Source organism: Sturnus vulgaris, chromosome 5, assembly GCF_052056855.1.
Source record: "Sturnus vulgaris isolate bStuVul1 chromosome 5, bStuVul1.hap1, whole genome shotgun sequence".
NCBI lineage: Eukaryota > Metazoa > Chordata > Aves > Passeriformes > Sturnidae > Sturnus > Sturnus vulgaris.
In genome coordinates this window covers 5,052,527-5,076,985 of record NC_142247.1, presented here as the reverse complement: position 1 = coordinate 5,076,985, position 24,459 = coordinate 5,052,527, and the positions used below count along the sequence as shown (strand labels likewise).

General features: G+C 46.2%; 2 protein-coding genes across 3 annotated transcripts in view; one reads left to right on the top strand and one right to left on the bottom strand.

The window, feature by feature from the left end:
- Positions 1–257: 257 nt before the first annotated feature.
- On the bottom strand, positions 258–15,860 carry DENND11 (DENN domain containing 11). Its single transcript, XM_014869969.2, has 9 exons — positions 15,422–15,860; positions 10,034–10,133; positions 8,834–8,992; positions 8,004–8,157; positions 7,626–7,764; positions 7,048–7,179; positions 6,707–6,857; positions 6,445–6,513; positions 258–5,286 (listed from the first exon to the last, which is right to left on the bottom strand). The coding sequence occupies exons 1-9, from the start codon at positions 15,666–15,668 to the stop codon at positions 5,091–5,093; spliced, it is 1,347 nt and encodes a 448-aa protein (XP_014725455.2). The 5' UTR covers positions 15,669–15,860; the 3' UTR covers positions 258–5,090.
- Positions 14,712–24,459, top strand: part of WEE2 (WEE2 oocyte meiosis inhibiting kinase) — a 22,510-nt gene continuing 12,762 nt past the window's right edge. Inside the window, exons 1-4 of one of the 2 annotated variants that reach the window (XM_014869973.2) lie at positions 14,712–14,928; positions 19,692–20,063; positions 22,760–22,959; positions 23,481–23,529. In XM_014869973.2, coding sequence (XP_014725459.1) covers positions 19,731–20,063; positions 22,760–22,959; positions 23,481–23,529 — 582 coding nt within the window. In that variant the 5' untranslated portion in view covers positions 14,712–14,928; positions 19,692–19,730. Of the gene's footprint in view, positions 14,929–19,691; positions 20,064–22,759; positions 22,960–23,480; positions 23,530–24,459 lie in introns of those variants that run through there. The other variant, XM_014869974.2, reaches the window with a different exon arrangement.

Sequence of the window (24,459 nt, the reverse complement as noted above, 5' to 3'; positions counted from 1 at the left end):
TGGTTTGTGCTGTCTTTTGGTTTGCAGTAATGGAGAGTGCCCAGTGGAGCCCTGGGTCACTCTCCAAGGGACATGGTGGTTGTGCTTTGCTCTTTTTGCTTGCCACAGAGACACCTGGGACATTGCTCTGCAGCCCCTGGCTCATTCAGAGTAAAGGGCAGTTCTCACCACTGGAGTTTTTCCTCAAGTTGATGTTTCTGTAATAAAATCAGCAATGTGTTTTTTCTCCAGTGGCAGGAAAGACAAGGCAGCAGCCATTTCAAAAAGGTAAGCTTTAATTGTATTAAAAAATACCCATGTTTTTAGTAAGCAGTTTCTCTACAGAGCCACAGGCCTATGGGAGCAACCACACATCTGCAAGATGGAAACAACATCAGAGCTGTTAGAATTACACCCAGCCTGCTGCAAGGGGTTCATCTGTACCATTATACAGGGAAAATCACTGATTCTCTCCCATAACTCCCATTGCAATGTGATTCCTTGCTTGAGGGTAACCAAGAGATCCTTTCAGAATTGGTATTGCTGATGCTGTTCTGATGTTAAAGTGTCAAGGATCATGTGAGACACAGGCTGGTATTTAAATATTCTTATCAGCATAAGTTAGCTTGTATAAATACCGTTCAAGTAATTTTTCTCTTTCATCTTAGTTCAGAGTTTTTCCAGTGCAGGGTAATTCTAGACCTCTGAATTGCAACATTCAGGGGGGAGGTGTGAGATAGACACTACATAAAATAGGCAGGGGCTGAACCCACGATCTCCAGTGTTTAAGGAAAGGACTCAGTTCTTATGTTTCTGTCTGACAGCAACACAAGAAACTTTCTTTGTACAAACTCCAAGACAGGAAGGAGGAGTAGAATCCTAGGTCCCACTCATGAAAACACTTATCCTGGCTTCAACTTACAGTCCATTCTAGAAGGGTTTAAAATACTGTAACATAAATAAAAAGGATAACAATGTAATGATGGACCAGCTCAAGGCACCTGTTTATTTTGACCACATTTAAACATTCCCATTTGAATGGCATGTTGCATTAACCAAGATCTAAAATCCTGGTTCAGAGGCATTTAGTACCCTCTATTTTAGACAGATCACACTGTTAAGTCAGTACATTCCAGTCCCTTGTAAGACATTTATGTTGTCTTTTCCCATAATTACTACACCACTGGTGTTGAGAAGGTGGGAAAAAGACAGCAACTAACTTAGAATGGCTAAGATGAGAGTTTGGGTTAGGGTGCATGCTTTGTACCTAGAATTTTGCTTTAGGATAGAGTGCTCTTGCCCTGCTATTCCAGGAGCCACTGTCTTTCCACCTCCCAGAGGGAAGCATGCCTGTCCCTTGCATAGTCTGTGGCCAGGAAGGCCACAGCTACTGCCAGCCTTTTGCTCATTAACTTTGACAGATATTAAAATGGGCTATCACCATATCTCTACTGAATAACTGTACAGGGAACTACTTCCTCTTGAAAAGGTGATGGAATTTTCTTCTGCCCAGAAGAATGGTGGACAGGCAAGCACAGCTCCTGGGACAGTCATGACCATTGGCTGTAAGATACACTGCAGTAAGTACCTCATGTATACTGGAAAAGAAGGTAGTAGCATGTCTGTAAGACAAATCTGAATTCTGATTCCATAAAGTGCCTTTCTTCTAGTATGCATTATAGTTCTTTATTGTACTTGGCTCTGTGCAGCTTGGCCTAACCTTGCAGTGAGAAGACTTTTGGATGATTTAAATATCTGGCATAGTGTTGCTTGTTCAGATTGAAAACCTAGCTTTTATGTCTCTCATAAGCTTTACCCTTCAATGCAGATAGTACAAGTAGTAATAATTCATTGCTTGATTATACATTTCTAGTGCATTTTGAGTTAAGATGCAGTTAGGAAGATCTTGTTCTCCTGGTTAAAGTCAAGCAAGTACCAGCTGAGAACCTGCACTGGCTATCCAATGACTTGAGATTTGGAGAACACACTGGGGCACAGCACAGACCTGGTTACTGTAACCACCATTCAAACGTGGGCTCTGATCACAGCAACTGACCAGACACATTACACCCAAGAAACTGAAGGCACCACTGTAAAGGCAAAGTATTCAAAGGGAGAAATCACCAATATCCTATCTTATGCCACACTTTCCTCCCTCTCTTGATTGAAAACACACACAGTAGATGTCTTCCAGCTGCTAGTATGCAACAAAGCACCGAGTGCCCAGGAGGGGATTTTGAATATCTGTGTGTAACTGTTTTATCTTGAATTATGTTATTTTCTGGAAAGATAAGACTCAGTTAAACTGGTTCCACATAACAGTCCTTCATGTCCCAAGCTATAACAATTTGTTTCTATTATGTACCCATTACCCATTTCTCAAGAACTTTGCACATGTGACAAACATAAAGCAGTGTCTTTCAGAAAAGGAGTGCAGGTGAAAGCACTTTTGCAGCTATTCAAATAAGGAAGGGTTAGGACATAAAAGTCTTGTTCTGTTTTCTGCTGGACAACTTCCTGACTATTGTAGCAGTTGCCTGCCAAGAGAGACTTGGTAGAGAAGCAAAATTACAAGGAAGCACAAAATAACAAGGAAGAACAAAATAGGCTGCAGCCATTCCAACTGGATGTAGCACATGGATGCTACTAAAGTAATCTGTTTGCTTTGGTGCTTCTGCACCCATACTGCTGCTAACAACTGAGGACCTAATTTCTGCAAAGCAGAGGTTTAATAAATGTCAGGAGTTTCAGGAGCTTCTGCTCTGTGGGCTCTGGCAGTGCTGTCTACTGGACCTCATGTTCCAACAGCTTGTAAACAGCAGTGTTCTAATGCAGGGTGTTAGAAAGCCTCTGACTGCAATGACTTTAAATTTCAACATTAAATCAAAGGTTTGTTTCTGTTTAGTTTAGCAAAAGAACTACTGATGAAGAGAATAGAAAGTCATTAACAACTGACCACAGCTAAACTATGTAACAAACCTTCAAGAAAGCGAGGGGAGAAATTGCTAGAGACTAGTTTCAGTTCAGTTTTTTTCTTTTTTGATGTCTGAAGAAGCGACAGCAATACAAGGGCAGCTCAGCTGTACTTCCTCAGGAATCGTCACTGCATACAGAATGTTAAAACAAGTGGAAGTAAGAGAAAAAAAGTATGGAAGTTATGGGCCATTTTTACACTTCAGGTGTCAATTTAAAAACAAAGCCATTTCTTAAGGGAGACTGGTCTTTCCATTAAATGATACTCAGCTGTTTTTACCATTTTTTCCCCCCAACCTTCTAAGGATGATGATGTTACAGTAGTTGTGAGAAATTGGCAGTGTGAAGAACAGCAGATTTTCTTCTGTACAAAAACATCCAAAGCCTTGAAAAAGCAGGGGAGTGAGTGCTCAGGGACAGGCAAATTGCAGGAACAATTGCCTCCTCCTTTCCAGAGGGAGACAATCCACAGAGGGTATCCTTGGAGAACATTTGCTTCACCTGTTTCAAAAAAGTGCTGGCCTGCTTTAGAGTGAGTGAGATCTCAGTGGTTCAGGCTGTCTCATCCTATAAAATGCTAGGACAAGTGCATACATCAGCTACAGTTTGCATTCCTACAACACACAGAAAGCCTCCAAAGGTGCTGAAATCTGTAACAACAGAGGCAGCAACTAATCAGCTATGGCCACAGTTCAGGAAGAACAGTCAGCTTAAAGCTGATATTGCTACTGGCTGAAGGATTTAGGGCAAAGCTGTATACCACACCTAAAACCCACAGTACCATTCTTGGATTTTGCATGGCAAAGGGATTGCTCTTTACTGGGATAACCTTCCTGGAGGTAATGACTAGTCCTTCAGGAACTGAATCCTATTCTTTCCACAGCATAAGAAAACATCTGTTTCGTCTGGTTCTACAGCTCTACCCAGGAAAAAAGACAGACTTGGTTTTAAACATTGTTCCCAACAGCTGGGCCAGTTAGGAATACTAAACTCCAAGGGAACCTCCTGCAAACTTGAGTTGTTCCAGCTGGAAGGTCTGTTCTCTGTCTCACACCGAAAGCCAGGGATAGCAGTAAGCAGTGCTGAAGGCTCAATAAAAGGAGGATTAGCAGACAATTAGTGTTAAAGCAAAGGAGCAACAAGTCCCATCATCTACAAAGGAAGGGCTAGTGACATTAGTTAAAGCATACTTATTCTACCCCCTCCAGCCCAGCACCATCCAGCTGAGGCTGGAGAACAAAGTGACTGCAAAGTGGCTCAGTGGTGTTGGTCCCTGTTAAATGGGAGACCATCTTGCTGGTTTGAAGATTTTAAACCGAAGCAGCAGGTGTGATGCAACTAAAAACCAAAAGAGGTGGTGGGATGGATTGAGGAGAGGGGGTGCTCTTCTCCAGCTGTGAGATAGGTAGGTGCAGTTTAGGTGCAGTCTCTGCCAGTTCAGACCACCTCAGATGCTGGAAGTGAAACCGTGCTGCTCCAGTAAACAAAGTCATAAGGTCCTGTAGCGTCCCCGATCCCAAACTGCTTCGGCCATTTACAAGGAAAGGTGGCTTTACTCCAGTTCACCTTAAAGTTGGGTGAGGAGTGTTTAAAGGAGTCCTGGTTCTTATCATTGGTTTAGCTGTCCCCACCAATAAACTTGGTAGGAGCTCTTTATGAGACTGGGCCATTAACAGCTTGTGCTGAAGCCCTCTTCAGTCCCCAAGTGGAAGGGGGAGTTGATAGGAGGATTTTCCACCAAGTCTGAAAGCTCAGCTGTAGCATTTCACATTGGTTGTCATCAAACAAAGTGCTTTCCTGAAGTCTTCAGCCCTCAGGTATCCAGGCTAGGCCAAAACCTAGCTATCACTGGCAACAGTGAGGTTTGGTGCAAAGGTGCCACTGGTCCTAGCTAGGCAAAACAAAAAAACACAAATGAAAGGGAAAGGGAGACAAAATCAAAAGGAACCCTAGAGCAGGTACTCACTGGGAAGTTGAGTGTGAGAAAATAAAATCACATTTTGTTTTAAAATTATAAATACTCTCCATATAAAGTTATTAAATAACTGTGGCTGTGGTGAGTTCCAGTGATCCTCCTTAAGCAATGTCTGGTAGTCTTTAAAAAGTGATCTTTGCTCCCCATCTCTCTTGCCCTTGGTTTAAGTGCAGCAGGGGTTGTCAATGACTAGCATAACATCAATGCCATACACTTCCAGGAGGTCCATAAGGAAACTTCGATCCCCTTGGGGGTCCAGGCCCATGCCTCGTGCGTGGTCAGCTGTCAGTGTCTTGTCCTGGCTGGCTGACACCTCCATCAGCGTCTGGAAGATGCGGTTGTTCTGCTCCATGAAAAACCTATGGTGCGAAGTCAGCAAAAGTGACCACATTGGACCTCCTAAAAGACAGTGTCTTTACCAAACAGGCAGCAGAGCCCCAGAGCTGCATTTAACCCCCTTTAGAATTGCATTTAACCCCCTTTGGAGCTGCATTGAAGCCCCTTTAGAGTTGCATTTAAGCCCCTTTAGCCAGAGATCCCACCTTGTTAGGTGGTGCTGCAGTACTTTTCCATTCACTCTACTATGGGTGACCCAGAATAAACAAAGATATAAAGCAGTCACTTTGAATTGACAGCAGTGCTCCCATCTGCGGGTGGATTCCCCTCAGAAGAAGCCACATTATCAGCTAAAGTGTGTTCAGTAGTCACCAAGCAGGCATATCACACCTATAGCTCCAATAACGTAAAGGAGGAAGCAGTGCTGTCACCCCTCTGATAAGCCAATGGGTAAATAAATTCTCCCTTACTGGTGCAGAACACATCAGTGAGAGCTAGTTCTTACCTGTTGCTTTCCTGGAAACACACAAAGCCACTCAGAAAGAGCTCTGGCTACACCTGTGAAGCTCAACAATCAGAGCTCTGCCCCCACAGCCCTTCACACAATTTCATCCCATCACTTCTCACCTGCTGCAGTGTGAATAGCAACAGGCACTGAAGGGCTTCAGAGGTGCTAGACACGTGGTTTTTATCTAATTCTGCACCTCCTACTCTACACCCAGTTCTGGTTCCTCTGCTTGCCAGGTATGAAGTCAGCTACATCAGTGGGCCAGTCCTTCACATGCAGGTCTTACCTCTACACTATACCAACCCCCAGCATGGTACAGTGCCTGCTTCCCACAGACATCATCCCTTCCAGAGCCAAATGTTCTGGCAAGAAAAATCCTATAGTGCTTATGTTTGCAAGGGCATTATTACATCTGTGTTTTTAAAATTCACTTCTCTGTCCCAGCACATAAGCAACCCCAGTGGATACTACATTTTGGCTTCTCAAAATGAAAGGAAGATGATCTGAAGAGGAAGAGCCAGTCTGTTTTTGGAACCCTAAAGGAAGAAAGCTGACTATGGAATTATGTCAGACATGCTGTTTCAGAGTATGCCAAACAGTGCAACACAAGATCAGTGCAAGAGGCTCCCTAAAACTAGCAGTGTCCAGCTAAGTATTAGAGGTAGCCACTCACAAGATGAAAAGGTCCTCTTCACAGGAGCTGCAATCCTCACCCACTTCTTGAGAATACATTAACATCTGCCTGAGAGAAGGGAGACAGGTTAATTGCACATACCTACTGTGAACTTGAAAGCTTTATGAGACAACCAGAATCTTCAAGAGATGAGCTGAACCATTGGGATATTTTGAAAATACTACAAGGAGGAAAGCACAAAGGAGCAGTGTCCTCTTTATTCCACATCTCCTATCAGGACCACCCAGATGCCTGTGATTACCTTTGGTCATTGAGCCGTCTGTACTTCTCCTTGTCAGCACTGTTAATTTTCAGGAGTGGCTGCAGATGTTCATGATGTGTCTTCACATTCTGGTTGTCCACATAGACATCATAGAGATCCCGTTTCTGCTCGAAGATCTTTTCTGTTGTACCTGCCAAAATCAGAGAAGATTTTCAGAGCAGCATGTTGCTTTCCCAGCAGACCAACTGTTCTCTCCTGCTTGCATAGTTAGTCATTCCATGCACAACCCATTTCTCATCAGTTCTATTCCAGAGTCTAGTGTCTAAAGACATTTTGCAGCCTGAAGCTAAAAACAATCATGCCTAATCCATCATACTTACAGGCCACATATGATACTTCTGTCTCCAGCATTTCTATGTCTGCCACATTCACATAGAAGAATGGTTTGGACTCTGGGACAGTTCCTCCAAGACCAGGCAGAGAAACATTTGCAAGGCAACAGCAGCAATACACTGTGGACAAGAGAAGTACACCCTGAGATGCTTTTGGTTTCCCTCAAGGGCGCTCTGAACCCCACTTCCCCAGTTCTCCCACAGGCCTCTATGAAAACAATGGTCAGAGCTCTGAAATGCCCTTGAACACCAGAACTTCAACTTCTCAAGTGATAACATCCTGTTTTGTATAAATAATCAGTTCTCTCACAGGAATCCCACATTCTAGAATCCAGTCAGTGCTCTTACAGTCCTGTGCTGACAGGAACTGAGTTTGACAGTGCCAGATGTGTCTTTACTCACAAAGCCTGAAGAAAAGCATTTGGTAGGAAACGTGTAAATGCAGACTGAATGGTCACAATGGATTTTGAAGACTTGCATGACGTCTGTCCCCTCAGTACTCACAGGCATTTCTGCAATGCTTCAGCCTACTGGATCAGAGCTCTGCAGTGTCCCTGGAAACATACCTCTATAGCAGACAACTCCAACTGGGGGTGGTGAAAATATCAGGATGCGCTTGCGCAGCAGGGCAAACTTCCAGAGGACGAGGATCTGCTCACCGAAGAATTTGATGAACTGAGACATGCAGCCAGCAGGGTGTGTGATCTGCAGGTGGAGAGAAAGGGAAGAAAACAGCTCAGAGGTGAATCAGGGACACATGCACAGATGCTAAGTCTAAATGTGGGAGCAAGACCAGCACACAGCTTGCAACAATCCAAGAAACAAAATCTTATCTAAAGCAGCCTACAAAGAGCAGGAGTGACTGCTTACATAAAGGAGTATGAGGCACCAGCAAGGAGCAGCACCCTCTGCCCATTCCTGCAGGCCTCAGGCACCTGCCTCACCTTCATCTCTGGGTACATGTATCTGTGGATGGAAGGCAGCCAGTGGACAGGTTGCTGAGAGCTTGGGGTGCCCTTGCTATCCGGGAGAACTCCTTTCTTGTCATCATAGAATGCCTCTAGATGGGAGTAGTGCCCTGGCATCTCCAGCTGGTGTCTGGAAAAGAAAGGAGAAAAGGGGAGATCTGAAGTGTCTCCAGACTATTTGTTTAGTGCCTTGCCCCCAACAAACATCTGCTCTCCCAGCTAAAAGGGATCCTGTGTACTTCAGTTGCACAAACTCATCCAGGAGGGCCGAAGAACCATCAGGACTACCAGCTCTCAGTGCAGCCAGAGAACATGCACAGGACTGACACAGGCAACGAGCTGGGGTGTGCATAGGACTGGTCCTGTTTTAAATACACTCAGTTGTCTTTGCTACCATCACCATTTTCACTGCTGGATCCACTCAACACAACTGAAGCACATAGCTAGCCAGGATCACCATTACATGATGAGAAGCCTTTTGTAAGCCCCTAGTAAAATGGTTTTCAGAAGGCAAAAAGGGAACTTCTTGTTCTCTCAACTCTCCCTGTGACATTTATGTCTGCCTACAATAACTAGGGTTTGGGTAGCATTTGACTAGCCTGTTAGGAAGGAACAGACTGCTGCTAATCAGTTCCTTGACTCCTTCACACTGTGAACCTGTAATACTTTCTGGAGAAATAGCCAGTCAAGGAAATCACAGCAGAGCATTGTCACTGAATTCTCACTTGCCTAAAACTGCTCTCCATAGAAGGAACATTACCTCTCCCAGGATGGGAATGGCCAGGCTCATTCCCAGGGGAACTTACCTGACCTGGTTCTCCAGGAAGTGCATGTACCTATACAGCAGCGTGTAGGAAGGGGAGAGGATGCCCACGGACTTCATGCGGGCCCCACGCTCCAACTCACTCTCCACGGGCATGTTGGCAAAGCAGGCCAGGCCAAAACAAAGCCCTTTCCGGAAATAACTGGGGACAAAGGTTTGACACAAGGGTTAACGTTAAAAAGAAGAAAAAAAAAGGTAACTGAGTGCTAAAATTACTGATTTGGGAACATATTTTCTTCTGTAAGGAACTGCCTGAAATCCCACCCTGCTAGCTGAAGTGCTGAGGACAGGCCTCGGGTGCCCCAGTCTTCTCAGTAGCTAGACAAAATATTTAAGGCAAGAGTTCCCAGGAGTTCCACTAAAGCCAAGTCACAGACTGGTAAGGAATGCAAATAAATAAATAACTTGGAAGGAAGACCAACAGAATGAGTGATTCAGTCAGTGTAGAGCCCTTCCTGCAAGGAAGAAGCCTGCAGTGAATGCAGTTCTGAGTACAGTACAGCTACCCGGTCATATTTTGGGTGTGCCAGCACCTTGAAGCACACTCTGATTATCAGACTGCAAGGGTTCAATTCACATGCCTTTAAGAAAGTAACTGCTATTCCTGACCCAAAGGAACTGTGACACTGCAGTTCATTGCAAAATATTGCTGCATTGCAACATCGGGTTAGCAGAATGCAGAAAATTCCTCTTAGGTATTTCCACTGAAGGAGCTAGCAAAGAAAAAAGTGAGTGAGACCTGTTTGTAACAATATTTAAAGGAACCAAAAGCCCTGGCAGAGTTAAGAACATTTTTCTAAGTCCTGTTCCTGCAAAATCCTTCCCATTTCACTTCTGCCATTGCTTGCTCTTCACCCTAGGCCTCTGCTGACAGTCTCAATAGTGGCAGTGCAGATGATTTGCCCAGTAAAATTAAAATTAAAATTTGCACACCAGTAAGAAGCTGGCCTGCCGCAGTTGGCTTCCACAGGCAAAGCAGACATACAGCAGATCCCTGTATTTAATATGATACTGGAAGTGTCTGAAAAATATCTTTGGCTCAGGTAGAAACAGTTTAGCAAGCAGGTTTCTGCAGCAGCCTAGCTTCCTAGGTGGCATTTTTCTTGCATGTTCTGAATTAATAGCTGATGGTGTAGATGTCCAATTAAGAAAGGAAAAAGTAATACAGCTCAGATGTACTCACATGAAATCTGACTGGATTTTGTGGGACCCGCTTGCCATGGATTTGAATTCCACACCTTCCAAATCTATATCTTGGGGTAAACACCATTCCACCATGTTGCCTGCAGAGAAGCAAATTAATTTGGGTAAGCTTGGATACAGTGAAATGCATATATCATCAACAGCAAGTTGTTGCTTTTCTAACCCTGGGATACCTGTAGCAGTGCCCTAACACAACTCCTGAACTCCTAAACTGTCACAGACAGTAGGTGACATACAATATGCCACACATCTCTTGCAAATGTTACTTGTTGTAGCACAACATGCAGACACTGCAGGACATTTGGAGCCACTTCTGAAGCTAATGCTATTTTATGGGTTTATCCTTGACAAGCTTAATCACAGAGCAGCTATGATTTTACCTGATGGTGGATCAGCTTTGGTCTACACAAGTATCTATCCTATACAGAAAGAATCAAAGGACAGACTGTTGCTCTTTAGGATGAGTTTCTGGGATAGTTCACACCACCACTATTATTCTTTGCCTTTGACAGGTCTGGTCAAACACAAACCCCTAAGGCATCATCCAAGTCATCACTTCTTCCCTGAAATCTCTATTGTTTTCTTTAGGGTAGGAGGAGTTAGCTGAAGCTTTATATGGAGGCTGAGGTGATCCAAGCACTGCAATGTGTTTGTGTATGCTAGAATAACCAACAAAAAAGGACATAAATTACAAGCTAGATCAAGATCAGCAAACATCTGTCTACCTCCCAACCCAGCCAGAAAGCATGCAGTTGTTCAGGGGAAAAGGCCACCTGAGGAGCCTGATCCTGGAACAGATGGTATCAGAGAAGTCATAAAATGTCCCTAAAGCAAATGAAGTCCAACAGGTTTGCCATGGACCAAAAAAGGGGTGACTTCTCACACTTTCCCATGCCAGCACTTCAGAGCCCAACCTGCTCACCTGGACATTCCCACTGCACTGATGATGAGATGTGCTCCAGATTTACCCACTGACTTTCTGTTCTGTCAGTCTGCCCACAGCATTTGAAGTTTTAAACACTTAGTTTTAAAAACAAGGCAAACAAACCAAAATTCTTCAGGATAATGCAATGGCAGATGCAGCACAAAGATGCTTCCTACCAGTTCACTCCTTTCCCTGCCCTTTGGGGTGAGTATTCCAGCTGTGCTTGTGTGGACAGTGTACATTTGGAAGGGCCTTACACTCAGCCAAGATTCTTGGAGATATTTAAATCTGAGGCCTCATTTCTGAAGCCTGTCTTTTGTCTCATTACTCATACTGCTCAAGTATATGCCTGCACAGGAATAGGGCTTAGCTACTGACATTTAAATAGGCTATTTTTCTTCTCACATAGATGCTGTATTCAGTAGACCTCCCCCAGCCCTGCCTGGCAAGGACTTCAAAAAAACCAACAGCATTAGGCATGGCAACAGGAGAAGCTGTGCATGCAACTGCCCACTTGCAGTGCACAAGCAGAGCTCTCCTGCAGAGCAGGGCTGGCCAGGGAGCAGCAGCAGCAGCCTCGTGACCCCAGCACAGCCCTGTGCAGTCACACACAAAACCACAGAGCTCTGTGTGCAGTGCCTTGGCCTCTGAGGCGTGTGAAAGGCTGGCAGAGAGAGCCACTGACATCATAGCAGCCTGCACACTCCCCTGGAGAGCTGGCAGATTATATAGAGATGGTGGCTTTGTTGTTTGGGGTTTCTGTGTGCCTGTTTGGTTCGCCTTTTAAAGGTGCAAGACCCTTCCTTGAAAGCATCAGGAAGTCAACTCTTGAGACTGTTGCTTCATAACCACGAAATTGTGATTAAGGCCAGATGTGCTTTTAAAGCTTGCCCCACAGCGAATCCCTTATTGGTCATCAGCTGTAGATTAACAGATAGATAGGCAAGGGTGGCATCAAGAGCAAAGGAAGATTGGCTTTGCTCAGTTTAGTCACAAACACTGTCAGGTGGTGTTGAGGTAGACATGGCTCAGCAATACCTGTTCTGTAACAGCAATAAGGAAAGGATGCCTTGATCTTTACCCTGCATGTGACCTCAAAACCAGCTCACCTATCATGTAGCTTTTTTTTTTTTTTCCTGAGATCTGTCAGGAGCAACCTGCACCTGTGCTCCTGACTGTTCCTCACGCCACCGTGCCCTATGAGCACATGAGCGACGTGGCAGTCGGAGAACAAACGCGGAGATTAAAAAGTAGGAAAGTCAGTCTGGTGAAACAGGAGAGCAAACAAAGGAGAGACTTCACCCAGATGTGATACGACTGCCAGCCTGACCGAGAAACCAGAGGAGGGAGGAGGGAGCAGTGCTGTACAAAAACAGGAAGCATTGCCCTTCCCCGTGGAGAAAGCAGCTCTCATGCATACAGGAAACTTTCCAAGTGAGAGTCACCCAGCATTAGAGAGCAGGCTAGTGATTTTGCTGAGAGTCTGATCTGCAGATCTGATCTCCTGGAAGCTGTCTCCCATCTTCAGATCAGGCCTGAGCCAGCACTCTTTTTCTAGTGTGCAAAGTTAGGGATGTTCTTCCTCCTTCTCTTGTATTTTCTTTCCACTGGACTTTCACATCCTCACAGACAAGATATTGGCACCAGCATTTGGGGGTCATCACCTGGCCCTCCTCACTGTTTCCCAAGGCCTTTAGGGTCCCCAGCTGTGCAATGCTACCATGTTGTGCCAGGACAGGAGAAGCATAAAGTGCAACCTAAACATCACACTCACTCCATTTCCTGCAGGGAAGAAATGTGGGACAGAAAAACAAGAGTATTTGCATGTTCACTGGTGCAAAACACATTACTTCTCTCTCTTCCCTCCTTGTCTCTCTCCATTACTTACAGACTCTTTCAGCTAAACAGACTGTGTGGAACCTCCACAAAGGTGATTGTTATCAGCTGCCCCACAGCAGCAGTGAAGAGAGCTCCTTCTCAAGTGCCACAAGGTTCACCATGCTGCAGGTGAGGCCAGCACCGATTCAGAAGCTGCCTCTGGCTCTTACATCAGTTATTCACATGAATTGACAGTCACAGGGACACCAGAACTGTGACAGTGACCTGGCAACCCCATAACCTACCTTTGGAAACTCATCACATGCAACTGCTATACACTCAGCCCGTCTGCTTCAAGCCCTTCTAAATTTAGGAGGGAAACTGTTACATTCTTTATTAGCATGGTCACCACTTCATGCTTCTACAGTAAAACCTCTCTTGCACACCTACTTGTCTGTAGTTGAGCAGACACTACCTGGCATAACCACCTGCACAGCCACTACCAGAAATTGGGCTGTTCCTGTGCCTCAGCAAGCTGCCAGAGGTGCTCTGCTGTGCTTTTCCTGGGCAGGATCATGCAGGTTTCCTGCTCAGACACTAACTGGATGATTTCCTTGAAGTCATACGCAATAAAAACATTACAGAAGTCCTTCACACTATCTGATGTGGCTGACCATTATTTCCCGTATTCTCTTTTTGACCCTAGCAAGTTCACACCACTGCAACTTCATGATCTTTTTCTAAATCCACACCCTCAGTAGGGCACTTTGCTCTCAGCTGTAAAGCTGACATTTGCTGGTGTATTGCTCACAGTTCTATCATCCATGCTGGGTAGCAGCAGGAGGCAGAATCTTCCTGGACTTGACAGACTACTCCAAGGCTGGTGACACCCAGCATTAACTGCACATCAGATGTGAGAAGAGCTGTTGCCCAACTTTCTCTGGACTTCATTCAAAGCAACAGCTGGTTCAGAAAAACTCCTGAGAAAGCTCAGCTTTCTGCCAACTCTCAAGAAAATCTCACTATTTCATAGAAGGCATATGCTGTCAGATCGAAAGACAACCTGCTGTTGCTGCAGTCATCCAGACTCTTTCATGTTTTGGATACTTAGGACAAACACCTAAGTGTCTCCTGGTGGAAAGATGACATCCAATCTCATTTCAGATTTTCAAGAGTGAAGAGCCTCTGACCTCTAGACTGAAGACACCTCTCTGGTGCAGTATGAAAGGGTAACTTCTCAAAACCCTTGGGTGTTTTGGGACACAGCAGCCATGCTGTCTGACAGTGGCATTGCTGACAGCACATCACACCAGCAGCTACGTCCTGTTCACGGCTTCCTTAGGATTTTCAGTTCAAGGCTGGCATTTATTCTTCACTAAGTCTCTCTTGTGAGCATGATGTCAGGTACTTGCCCCTGCCACTGAAGAGCCAACCTCACCATGCTTTAGAGACCTCTTTCCTGTCTCTTGTACTTTTGCTGTGCATTGGCTAAGGCAGTGCCAGTCTAGAGAAGAAAGAGAAGCTCAGTCTCACATCTGGATGCAAATGGGCTTCTGAATCTCCCTCTCTTGCCTTTGAACCCCAGGTTGATGTCTGGCGGCCGAAAGACCCAACAATGTGTCTCAGGACATCAGGCCCCTCTGCAGAGCAGTACCTGTGTTCACAGGTGCAAGGCAGGTGCTAATTTCATACCTGTGTCCTAACATCCTGTTTTGTGGATACTGTGGGAGCAGCAGGATCGGAAAACAAATTTAAGACATTTTCCGAAATGCTGATTTACAGGTTTGAAATTAATAACCTTTGTCAATAGTGATACAACACCACAGTCCAACAGCACTGAGAGAGATGGATATAGCAGTGAGAAGTAGAAAATACACTCCCTTGCCCCTCTCCTCTGGATTGCAGCACTCCTTCAAAGCACTAAGTCCCAGAGATCCCACCAGAGGCCAGCCTCTAAACACATTGGTCACCAAGAAACATGCAGCTGAGCTGCCGCTGCTGCTGCTGGTGATCATGCCCTGCGAGCCTGCTGGATTTACGCCTGCCACAAACGCCATCCATCACGGATAGCTGCGGGCAGGTCTGCGCCACTCCACGGAGACAGAAGGATGCTCTCAAGATGCTGCTAACAGGTTGGTGCCCTCCAGGCAGCGCTGGGCAGAGGCTCGGCCTAAATCGGGGGCACAGGGGATGCCCCAGCGCCGTCCACAAACTCCCTGTGCTGTGACCCGCTGCGGGGAAGAGATGCACCCATCCTTCTCCTCGGAGCGGCACCAGACGCGGCGCCTTCCTCCCGCCAGAACTTCTTCTCGGAGGGATGGAGACCAAAAGCCATCCCCTCGTGCTCCGTTTTCGGCAAACACCCACGGTCCCCGGTCCCGACCCCGGCAGCCGTGCGGTGGAGCCGCGGTTCCCCGCGGGGGCAGAGCAGCTCGGCTCCCGCTCTGCACCGGTCCGGCCCCGCTGCCCCAGCGCGCCGGGAGAAGCGGTCCCTGCGGGGCGGGATGCGGGGGGAGCATCCCCAAGGGACGCCCAGTCCCGGCCGCATCCATCTTCCTCCAGAGGCACCGGGAGCCCCAGGCCCGGCCCCCGCGCCCCGGCCCGCCCGCCCCCGGCGCCGCTCACCCGTGCGGGGGTCGAAGGTGACCACGAAGACGGCCACGATCTGGTCCTCCTCCGCCTCGGCCCGCGGCGGCCCCGCCGGCCCCTCGCCGTCCCACGGAGCCGCGCTCCAGCCGCCGCCGAGCCGCCTTCCCCCTCCGCCGCTGCCGCCGCCGCTGCTGCTGCCCGGCTCGGCCGCGGGCGGCGGCGCCGACACGGCGGGGCCCTCGGCCCAGAACAGCAGCGGCGCCTCGTCCGAGCGCTCCACCATGGCCGGGCCAGGCCGGGATGAACCGGGATGAACTGGGATGAACCGAGCCGAGCGGGGCAGAGATCAGCCGGGCCGGGATGAGCCGAGCCGAATGGGGCACAGATCAGCCGGGCCGAGATGAACCGAGCCGAGCGGGGCACAGATCAGCCGGGCTAAGATGAACCGAGCCGAACTGAACCGATCTGGACCGAGCCGAGCCGAGCCGAGCCGAGCCGAACGGAGCCGAGCCGGGCCGAGCGGAGCCGCACCCCCCGCGCCGCACCGGCGGGGCGCGGGAAGCGAGGGGCGGGAGCTCGGGGGTGTCACCGGCGGGGCGGGGCCGGGGCCGCGGGGCGGGGATGGCGCCGGAGCCGCCCGGGGCAGATCCCGGCTCAGAGCTCTCCGTACCGGCTCCTGGAGGAGCACGGGGCGCTGGCACAGCCCGGCTGCCTGTGCTTCACCTCCTCGGCAGGGCAGAGCCAGCTGTCCCCCTTCTGTCCCCCCCAGGTGTGACCCCAGTGCCGAGCAGCTGCTTCCCCCAGCCCGCTTAAAGCCATCCTGCCGGGAAAGGCACGGGAATTGGGCAGAGCAGCCTCAGGGCCAGCAACGGGGCAGGCTCGCACCCCCTCGAATGGTTCTGGTGAAAGCTGCGAGCCGCAACGAGTCAAGGATACTGATCCAGTATATACTGGTGTGTGTGGGGGTGTGTATATGTGTATATATATATGTGCATATGTGTATATATATGTACGTATATATATGTACATATATGTGTGTATGTATGTATGTGTATAGCTATGTACTTATGTGCTACAGAAGGATGTGAAACAGTTTTAGGCGGAAGAAGAATCAGCTTGAGGTTTGAAGATGGGGACACAAGCATGACCAAGGCATCTACAGGCAGCCAACTTTTTGTAATTACTGTCCTCCTTATGCTACCACCAATGTCATTAAGTGTCATTAGGATTAATTTGGTTCCCTTGGTCTTTCTGATTAATTGAATTACCCAATTAAGCAGACCACAATTAAAAGAAAGATGCTGTCATAAAAGCTTTAATTGTCTAACTTTTTTCCTGTTGAGCAGTTCTGAGTGTTCAATACCCCATTAAGAAACCCATCATCCAGTTTCCTCAGCAGTGGGGTTTGGGTTTTTTCTTTTTTTTTTTGTAACATTAGCATCCATTTGCTGTGAGCTTCATTTCAGACAGCTCCAACACTGAGTGGGCATTTTATTTTGCAAAGCCCATGCACCAAGTTTACTTTGCAGAGCTATAGACCAGAGTAGGTGGTTTTTAGCAGATGGAGTTTTTCATAGAAGGTGACTGGTAAAGAAAAAAAGAAACAAACCTTGCACAATATTTTGTTACTGTGTAAAGAAAAGCCAGATTCTGCAAATACTTGGCCACATGCTTGGCTTTAACTGTACAGACAGTGCCAATCTTCATTTGGATGAATATATTTTTGCATGTTGGTGATGCTGAAGTGACAGCTCGTTTCTATCTTCCTCTCCACAGCAGTGCTGCTACAAATGTCAAGTGTCTGTCCTCCAGCAGTCTAGGCAGGAAACAAACCCCAAATAAGAATTCTTCACGACCCACACGAGCTATTTGTGGTGCAGAGCTGTTCCTGGCCCCCCCAGCAGTGCAGTCACACCAGAATTGCCCAGCATGAGGGAGGGGATGCAGTGGGAAGAGCAAACAGTGACAGAGAGCAGGGGCTGCCAGTGGTGGCTCTGAGATGTGTGAAATGCCATCATGCTCTGAGCTCCCAGCTTTGCTGAAAAAACCCATGGGACAAGTGACCTGCTGGTACCAGAGCAATTGATATGGCTTTGGCCAGCAATCCAGGCCTGCTGAGGGCACACTCTTTGTTGGATACATACAAAAAACAAAGGCCACATTTTCTACTGTTTTATTATTTCACCAAAATTGAAAAGATTTAGGCTGGAAGATAATGTTACCCTTCTAGAAATAAAAACTCTACTTCAAAAGAAAATGAACACCTTTTCCCTCCAGCTGAGGGCTCAGGAAATTGTAATCAGGTTTTAGAACAGTCAGGAAAAATGTAAATAAAAGTGTGGGAGCTTTTATTTAAAAAATGCAAGATGAACAAGCTGGGCCTTCTTTACACAGCACGTCCAAGTTTTCTCCTTTACATATCACATCCCTCCTTGGAAAAATGGATACTGCCTCTAAATCCTGAGGGGGAAAAAATGTTTAAAAATTGTTTAAAGTGAGATAGTTTAAACTGGTCTGAAGGAATTTCATTGCTGGATTATTAAAAACAGGTAGTCATGGAGACTAAAAGCATTATTTCTTCAGAATTAATATATTCCACTGTAATGCTTCAGGTACTGAACATCTGATGAATGCAGTCAGATCACAGCAGTACTAAAGGGGTCCTGGACCTCATCTGGCCAGATGCTGCAGACACAGCTTGTCACAGCAGAAAGCAGCCAGTGCTGGCACTGCCAGACTTCTGGAGCTTGCTCAGGATAAGGCACAGGGAGGTGCAGCAGCTGCATTTCAGGCTAAGAGAGACTGCATGGCAGCAACAGCTCTGTGCCTGCAAGAAATACTGCAACCTCTGGGCCAGATGCAGCCAGTACTGGGCTCCTGGCATGTCCTCCTGAGGCTGTTTGGTGAATTGGATACAACTCATTTCTGTATCAAATGAACTGTTCAGTACAGTCTTAAGAAGCAATTTCAGACCCATATGGCCATACTTCTCATTTAAGGAACGGATTAGGAGAGCACAGAGACCTCAGAGCAATGTGGCCCTGTGTGTTGTGGTGGGAATTGCCCTTGATGTGTGCAAAGGAAAGCAGGTGCTGCTTTTGCCAAACACCCATCTCCAATGGGCTGCAGCCACTTCCAGTCTCTGCACATCCTTCTAGCAGCTCTCCTCAAGGCTAAGAAAAAAGGCTGCTGTAACCTTGTTCCCAATTAGTTAAAACTTGCTCTAGTCCCATTTTGAAACACAGGTTCCCAAAGGCTCAGAAGATTCCTGTTTTTAACAGAGGTGCAGTGAGAGGAGACACTGACTTGCTCCCAGGGAGACCTGTGTATGGCTCCTAGCTCTCTCCTGAAGTCTTCTAAATTACACATTCATTCATAAATCTATACATTACAAATTAGGCTAATGACTTCTCCATGCAGGCTGCAACGCTTGCCCAAACTAACACATATCTAAATGCAGGAAGCAAAATTCAGACTTAAAGAAGGAAACACAGGGCCCCATCATCATAAGACAAATAATTTATACAGGTAAAGCCCACAAAGACTGGATCTCTGCTGGGATTATGGAGCAGACAGGCTCCAGGAAGCTGGAGAAGGGATGAGCATGCAGGAGCAGGGAGATGACTCAGACTGAGAAGGAGCCCTGGCTCCCTGCAGAGCTGGGTGTTGGCACTGCAGATCCACATCCAGAGAGAATTCCTCATCCAGCAGCAACTGTGGCCAGGTGCTGCCAAGCTCCAGATGATTCCCATTAGCATTGGCTCAGGTGTGGTGTGGTTATAAATGGTCCAGGGTAGGAGAGAAGCTGTCTGTGGGGTATCTGGTGACTCCTTGGGGCACCCTCTGCTTTTACAGCTGTATGTAGCATGGAATTTTGTTTCTCCCTCTCTGGTTGAGAAATTTAATGCAGAAAAGAGTGAGTGGAGGGCTGTGTGTGTTATCCTTTAGGCTGTGGTTTTTTGTGTGTGATGAGAGTAGTGGATGGAGGAGTTCTCTTGGAAACTTACTGGGGAAGGCAGTGGCTTCTGAGTTGTATCTGACTTATGCCAATAAGACCAAAAAAAAATTTGTTTTTTAAATAAGGCAAAAAATCTGTTGTCATGAGCAGTAGCTGAATGACTTCGTACCTGGTAATTCATTAACCAATGTTGTCTAATTACACTGATGGATGACCAAGGTTTCTGTGCATGTGGGTTTGAGGAGTGTGGTCAGCAGAACTGATGCCCTGATGAAACAAGGAAGAAGATAGTTTGTTTATCTGTAAATAATGCTGTCTTTTCCTCCCTCTGTCCCTCTAACAAAACAGGCCAGTATCAGCTCTACCTGTTCTATTTCATGTGCTAACATGGATGACTGGGACAACAGCAATGAGTTCATTCAGCGACTGGACTTTTCCAGCTGTGGTGAAGAGAGTGAAGACAGAAGTGTAAATGAGGAGGACTCCCTGAGCTCGAGCCCCCCCAGAACCTCAGAGTTCCAGAAATGGCAAGAGAGCAGTCCTATGCCAGCAACCCCTCAGAGAAAGCTTAGTGAGATTTTCCTGAGCAGGACAAAAGCCTGGATGAGTCCCACCCTGAAGTCTTCCCCATCGGTGAGCAAGAGCTGGAGTAAACCTGAGACACCACTGCACATCACCTGGAAAAAGCTGCAGCTCTGTGACACCCCCCACACTCCTAAGGTAATGGCAGGACTGTGGCAGCTCTGTAGGAGATGCATTTATCTCCCTCCAAGAAGTTTGTTGTTAGGCAGCTGCCCTTGCTGTTCTGTTCAGCACGTTTTTGGATGCAAGTGGGTTTTGTCTTGAAAATTGGAAATGCATTTATGGCTGGGATGTGTACTTTGCCTGGCAAGTCTGATCAGCTCCAACCAGCTTGTTGTCTGGTTGCCACAGTTTTTCTTTTTGTTTGAAACAATGTCTCAGTGAATCTGAGGAAAGCAGGGCTTTGTTCTCAGGGTAGCAAATCTCCTATGGAAGGGGTAGCAAACCAATGTGTGCTTGTGGAGGGAAGTTAGCATCTCTTCACCTGTGTCACTGTCCTAAAATGCAACTTAGCTACTGAGCCAGTTTGAGAGAATTATCCCAGTCCCTGTTTTATGTGTAACTTCTTGGAGAGGGTATAATACAACTGCTTTTTGTCTTGAGTAAGCACAGGTGGAGACTTGGCACCAGCTCCTCTGCTCCTAGATAATTTCTGATGTGTGCATGGCTCCAAGCAGTCCAGACCTGCAGTGAAGCGTGGCTGTTGCTCTTCTCTCAATGTTCCTGCTCTACTGATAGATTGTTTGCTCCTTTGCTCAAGTGGTACACAGAAGATCAGTCCTTTAATGCTCTTGAGCTAGGATTCGACTTCTGTCCTCCTCTAAAAAAGTGATTGTGTGGAGAGAAGATGATTCTCTAGCCTTGTATGATAGACTGTGTGCCAGTACTTACTGAGGAATGGCCTGCCACTCTCTAGGGGAAAGCAGACTCAAGGGCATCACTCCAAAGATTTCCTGCAGTGACCCTTTACAAGAAATCTCCTTAAATCTCACCTTAACTTAGGTGAGATGTTATCCTTGCTTTGGATGGAGTGAATTTTCTCCTAGTAACTGGTACTGCACTGTGGTTTTGGGCTTAACTTAAGGACAGTGTTGCTAAAACACAATTGTTGCTGAGAAGTGTTTACCCAAAGTCGAGGACTTTTCAGTTTCCCATGTTCTGCCAGTGAGCAGAAGCACTGGCAGCTGTGTGGCTCCATAGCTAGGACAGCTGCCAGGAATAAATCAGAGGAAAGTTCATGCCATAGAATGTCATGCTCAATATATAAACAGAAGGAAATTAGCCAGGAGGGGCTGATTATGGCCCAGGGATGGGCTGGACATCAGTCAGCAGGTGGAGAGCAATTATTAATCACTTAATTGTCTGTCTTGGGTTTTATTTCTTTTTGTTGCCTCTCTTCATAGAAATTATAATTATTATATTTTATTTTGATAATTAAATTCTTCTTTTCTCAACCCACAGGTTTCACCTGTTTTTCCCTGTTTCTGCTCCCCATCCCACTGAGGAAAGATTGCAGTTGTGAGCAAAGGGTTCACAAGGGCTTAGGTGCTGGCTGGGGTTAAACCATGATAGAGGTCTATAAAAATCTTTTCCAGACCAGATGGGCTGCAGGTAGTGAAGGCTGCTTTCAGGGTGTGCATTGTGTAGATAACATGTTGGCTGGATGATTCAAAACATGCTGCTTGCAATTTGTCATGCTGTAGCCCATAAGTAGCAACTGCATGAAATCAACAAATTTTTTTTCCCTTCTCTCCTGGGATAAAGATCTTGTTTTCCAAGCATGCTGCAGGAGATGGGTTCCAAAGGGTCTAAATCTGCTTATAGACAAAGCTGTGAGAGCATTGGCCTTAGAATATTTGGAAGTGATAGAAAGGATGAGAGAGCAGAGCCCCGTCTAAAATTGCAGACAGAGCCACTAGATGTGAGTGGAGAGGGTCCAGGATCATAACAGTGAGACCACTGGGGGATTTGAAAGATAGAACAGTACCTTGATCTCCAACAGGGAGACTTCTGTTAGTTCTCTTAGTTAAAGGGCTTTTAACTAGAAGAAAGCATGATGCTAAATAACCCTTTAGATTTAACACCACTCTCTTGAAGCTGAAATAAGTCACAACCGAATATTTTTTAAAAGCTGAAGAAGTCAAATCAGAGTGAGTAGATTTTTGTTGTCAGCTCAAGACTGGTGTCTATGCTCTCCATGGCCCAAGGTTCTGGACTAGTGAGTGCAACACAATGGTCTGGGTCCTGTGGCAAGGTAAACTATAGAAGATTCAGATTCTTTCTGAACTGAAATTTCTGAAACTCTGGGTTTTATTAATGAGGAGAAATGGGTTCTTTTTGCTTTGCTAGTAGCTGTATAAAAAATATTTCCAACCACTTCCCCTATCCTAATGCTGCTTAGTGCTGGGAGACTTGGGTGGTGTTCTAGTTCATCTCCTGACAAACCTGTCCTGACCAAACTAATGCAACAGTCCATGCCTGGCAGAGCTAGGCTTTCCATATTAATGCAACATATGATGCAATTCCTACCTCTCTGTAGGAGGGAAAGGGGAGCAGCTGGCTCCTCTTGAGGACTGTGCTTGCCAAAGTGGCTCTGCAGGCCTCACCCAAGCGAGCAGGGAATAGAATATGAAAGGGCTTAACAAAGAATGAAATGCTTTGTGGAAAATGAAAACTGTGGGGACTAAACTAGGGACACAGGGATTTAGTGATTCAGCTATGCCAAGGAAGGGAGCTGAGTTTTCCTCGATTTACAGGAGAACAAGTATTTTATTCTGAAATAGCAGCAACAAAAAAAAATTTCTTGTTTATTTGCCACTTTTCTCTCCATACAGAGCCTGTTGTCAAAGACAGCTTTTCCTTCATCTGCAACAAAGGGTCCACCCAAAGGCTTCAGACATCTGAGACTGACTCCTCGTGCTGACACTGATGACTCTTCCCAAGCTTCTCTTGTCAACATTAATCCCTTCACACCAGAGTCCTATCGACAAATGCTCTTCCATCCTAATGGCAAAAGGAAGGCCAGAGGAGAGGTGTAAGTGAGCTACTCCTAAGCATCAGACTGAAATCAGACTGTTGTAAGGAGATAAGTAATGGAGATGTTCAGTATCTGGGCTCATTTGCTATCAATGAATCAACTACTTCTCCAGTATTCATTGTTTGGCAGATGTATAAAGGTAACAGAAATATTAATAAAAATCTATCATTGCTTTTGTTCAGAAAGGTAAGTGGGGGGACCAACAGCTTTTAGTGCTAAGGCTGCTGCTTCACCAGTAATAATGAGGCCAGGAGAATGTTGCCTCTGGACAATGCCACTGTGCCCTGTGGGCAGTACTGAAATGGCTTTTTGGAGCCTTCTAAATGGAAACAAAGAATTCCTAGCCTGGGACTGCGGTCTTTAAGAGCTCAACTAAAAGCTTTTTTATCAACTCTATAAAACACGATTAGGCTGTAAAGCAAGTTTTGGAGGTTCCTTTGAAAGATAGTTTCATCTCAAATCCGGTTGGGTTGCTGCACTGAAATCATACACCAGACTTTCCTAATCTTCTGTTATAGGAATGATCCTCATCCAGGAAGCCAGATCAAACAGGAGCTACCTACAAAGGTGAGTGTCTGTACATTTTCCTCCCAGAGTGGATAAGGTGTTTGCAAAAGCTTGGTGTTTGATGGAATTCCTTCTGTTATTGGAGTATAAACCATGGCACCGTGCCAGAGGACGAATACCTAAGATAGAAAACGTCTAAGCTGAATGTTTTGTTAACATTTGTTTGAGATGACTAGCTCGGAAAAGGTGGAATTGTTCTTTGTAACTGTGCAATAGCCAGGCTTATGGAAGGATAACGCTACCCTCTAGCCGGGGAGACTGGGACTGCAGGCAGGTGGTCTCCATGGAAAAACTACACCTGCAGAGCAAATCTGCTACCAGGCAACATCCAGGGCTGCCACAATTATTATTTTACCTAGAAGAAAGCCTCAAGTAACTTGTGAATTACTGAACTATTATTCTGCTTGTGTGCTAATGAGATTGAGTATGTAATATAGGTATAAAATTGTGTACTAGGAGCTATTTTACTGCCAAGCTTTTAAAGAGTATTTAATACTATTTAAGGTAGTATAAAATACAGTTGCCTTATGAAATACAAGCTGTTGGCAAGGGCTGCTGTTTCATATAAGCCACATTTTCTGGCTGTGAGGACCAACCCTTACCTCCTCCTCTGTAAGCTCATGTACCATAAGCTACAACAATCACAGCAGTGGTTTCTGTGGAAACCACTGTGCAACGTGAGCTGCTGTCCCTGTAAGGGATGCAGGAGGATGGAGAAAAATCACTTAGTCCACTCTTGTTGTTCACTTCATGCTCCAGTGCTTATCTTTTCTTATTTTTCCCTGCCAGTAGGCATCATAGTACCAGCAGTTCCTAGATCCCTAGTGGCCATTATTGTAGCAATAATTATGTTCCAACAGTTCTGCCAGCTTTCAACCCTTTGTGGAAAAGTGTCTCCAAGTGAGATATCAGTTGAAATACTAACAAATA

Bases quoted from the DNA above. Each gene is read 5' to 3' on its own strand.
- DENND11 (XM_014869969.2), bottom strand. From the start codon at position 15,668: ATGGTGGAGCGCTCGGACGAGGCGCCGCTGCTGTTCTGGGCCGAGGGC. The intron at 10,134-15,421 runs GTGAGCGGCGCC...GCTTCTCTGCAG, and splicing joins CACCTTCGACCCCCGCACGG to GCAACATGGTGGAATGGTGT. The intron at 6,858-7,047 runs GTAAGTATGATG...TGATTTTGGCAG, and splicing joins AGAAGTATCATATGTGGCCT to GTACAACAGAAAAGATCTTC.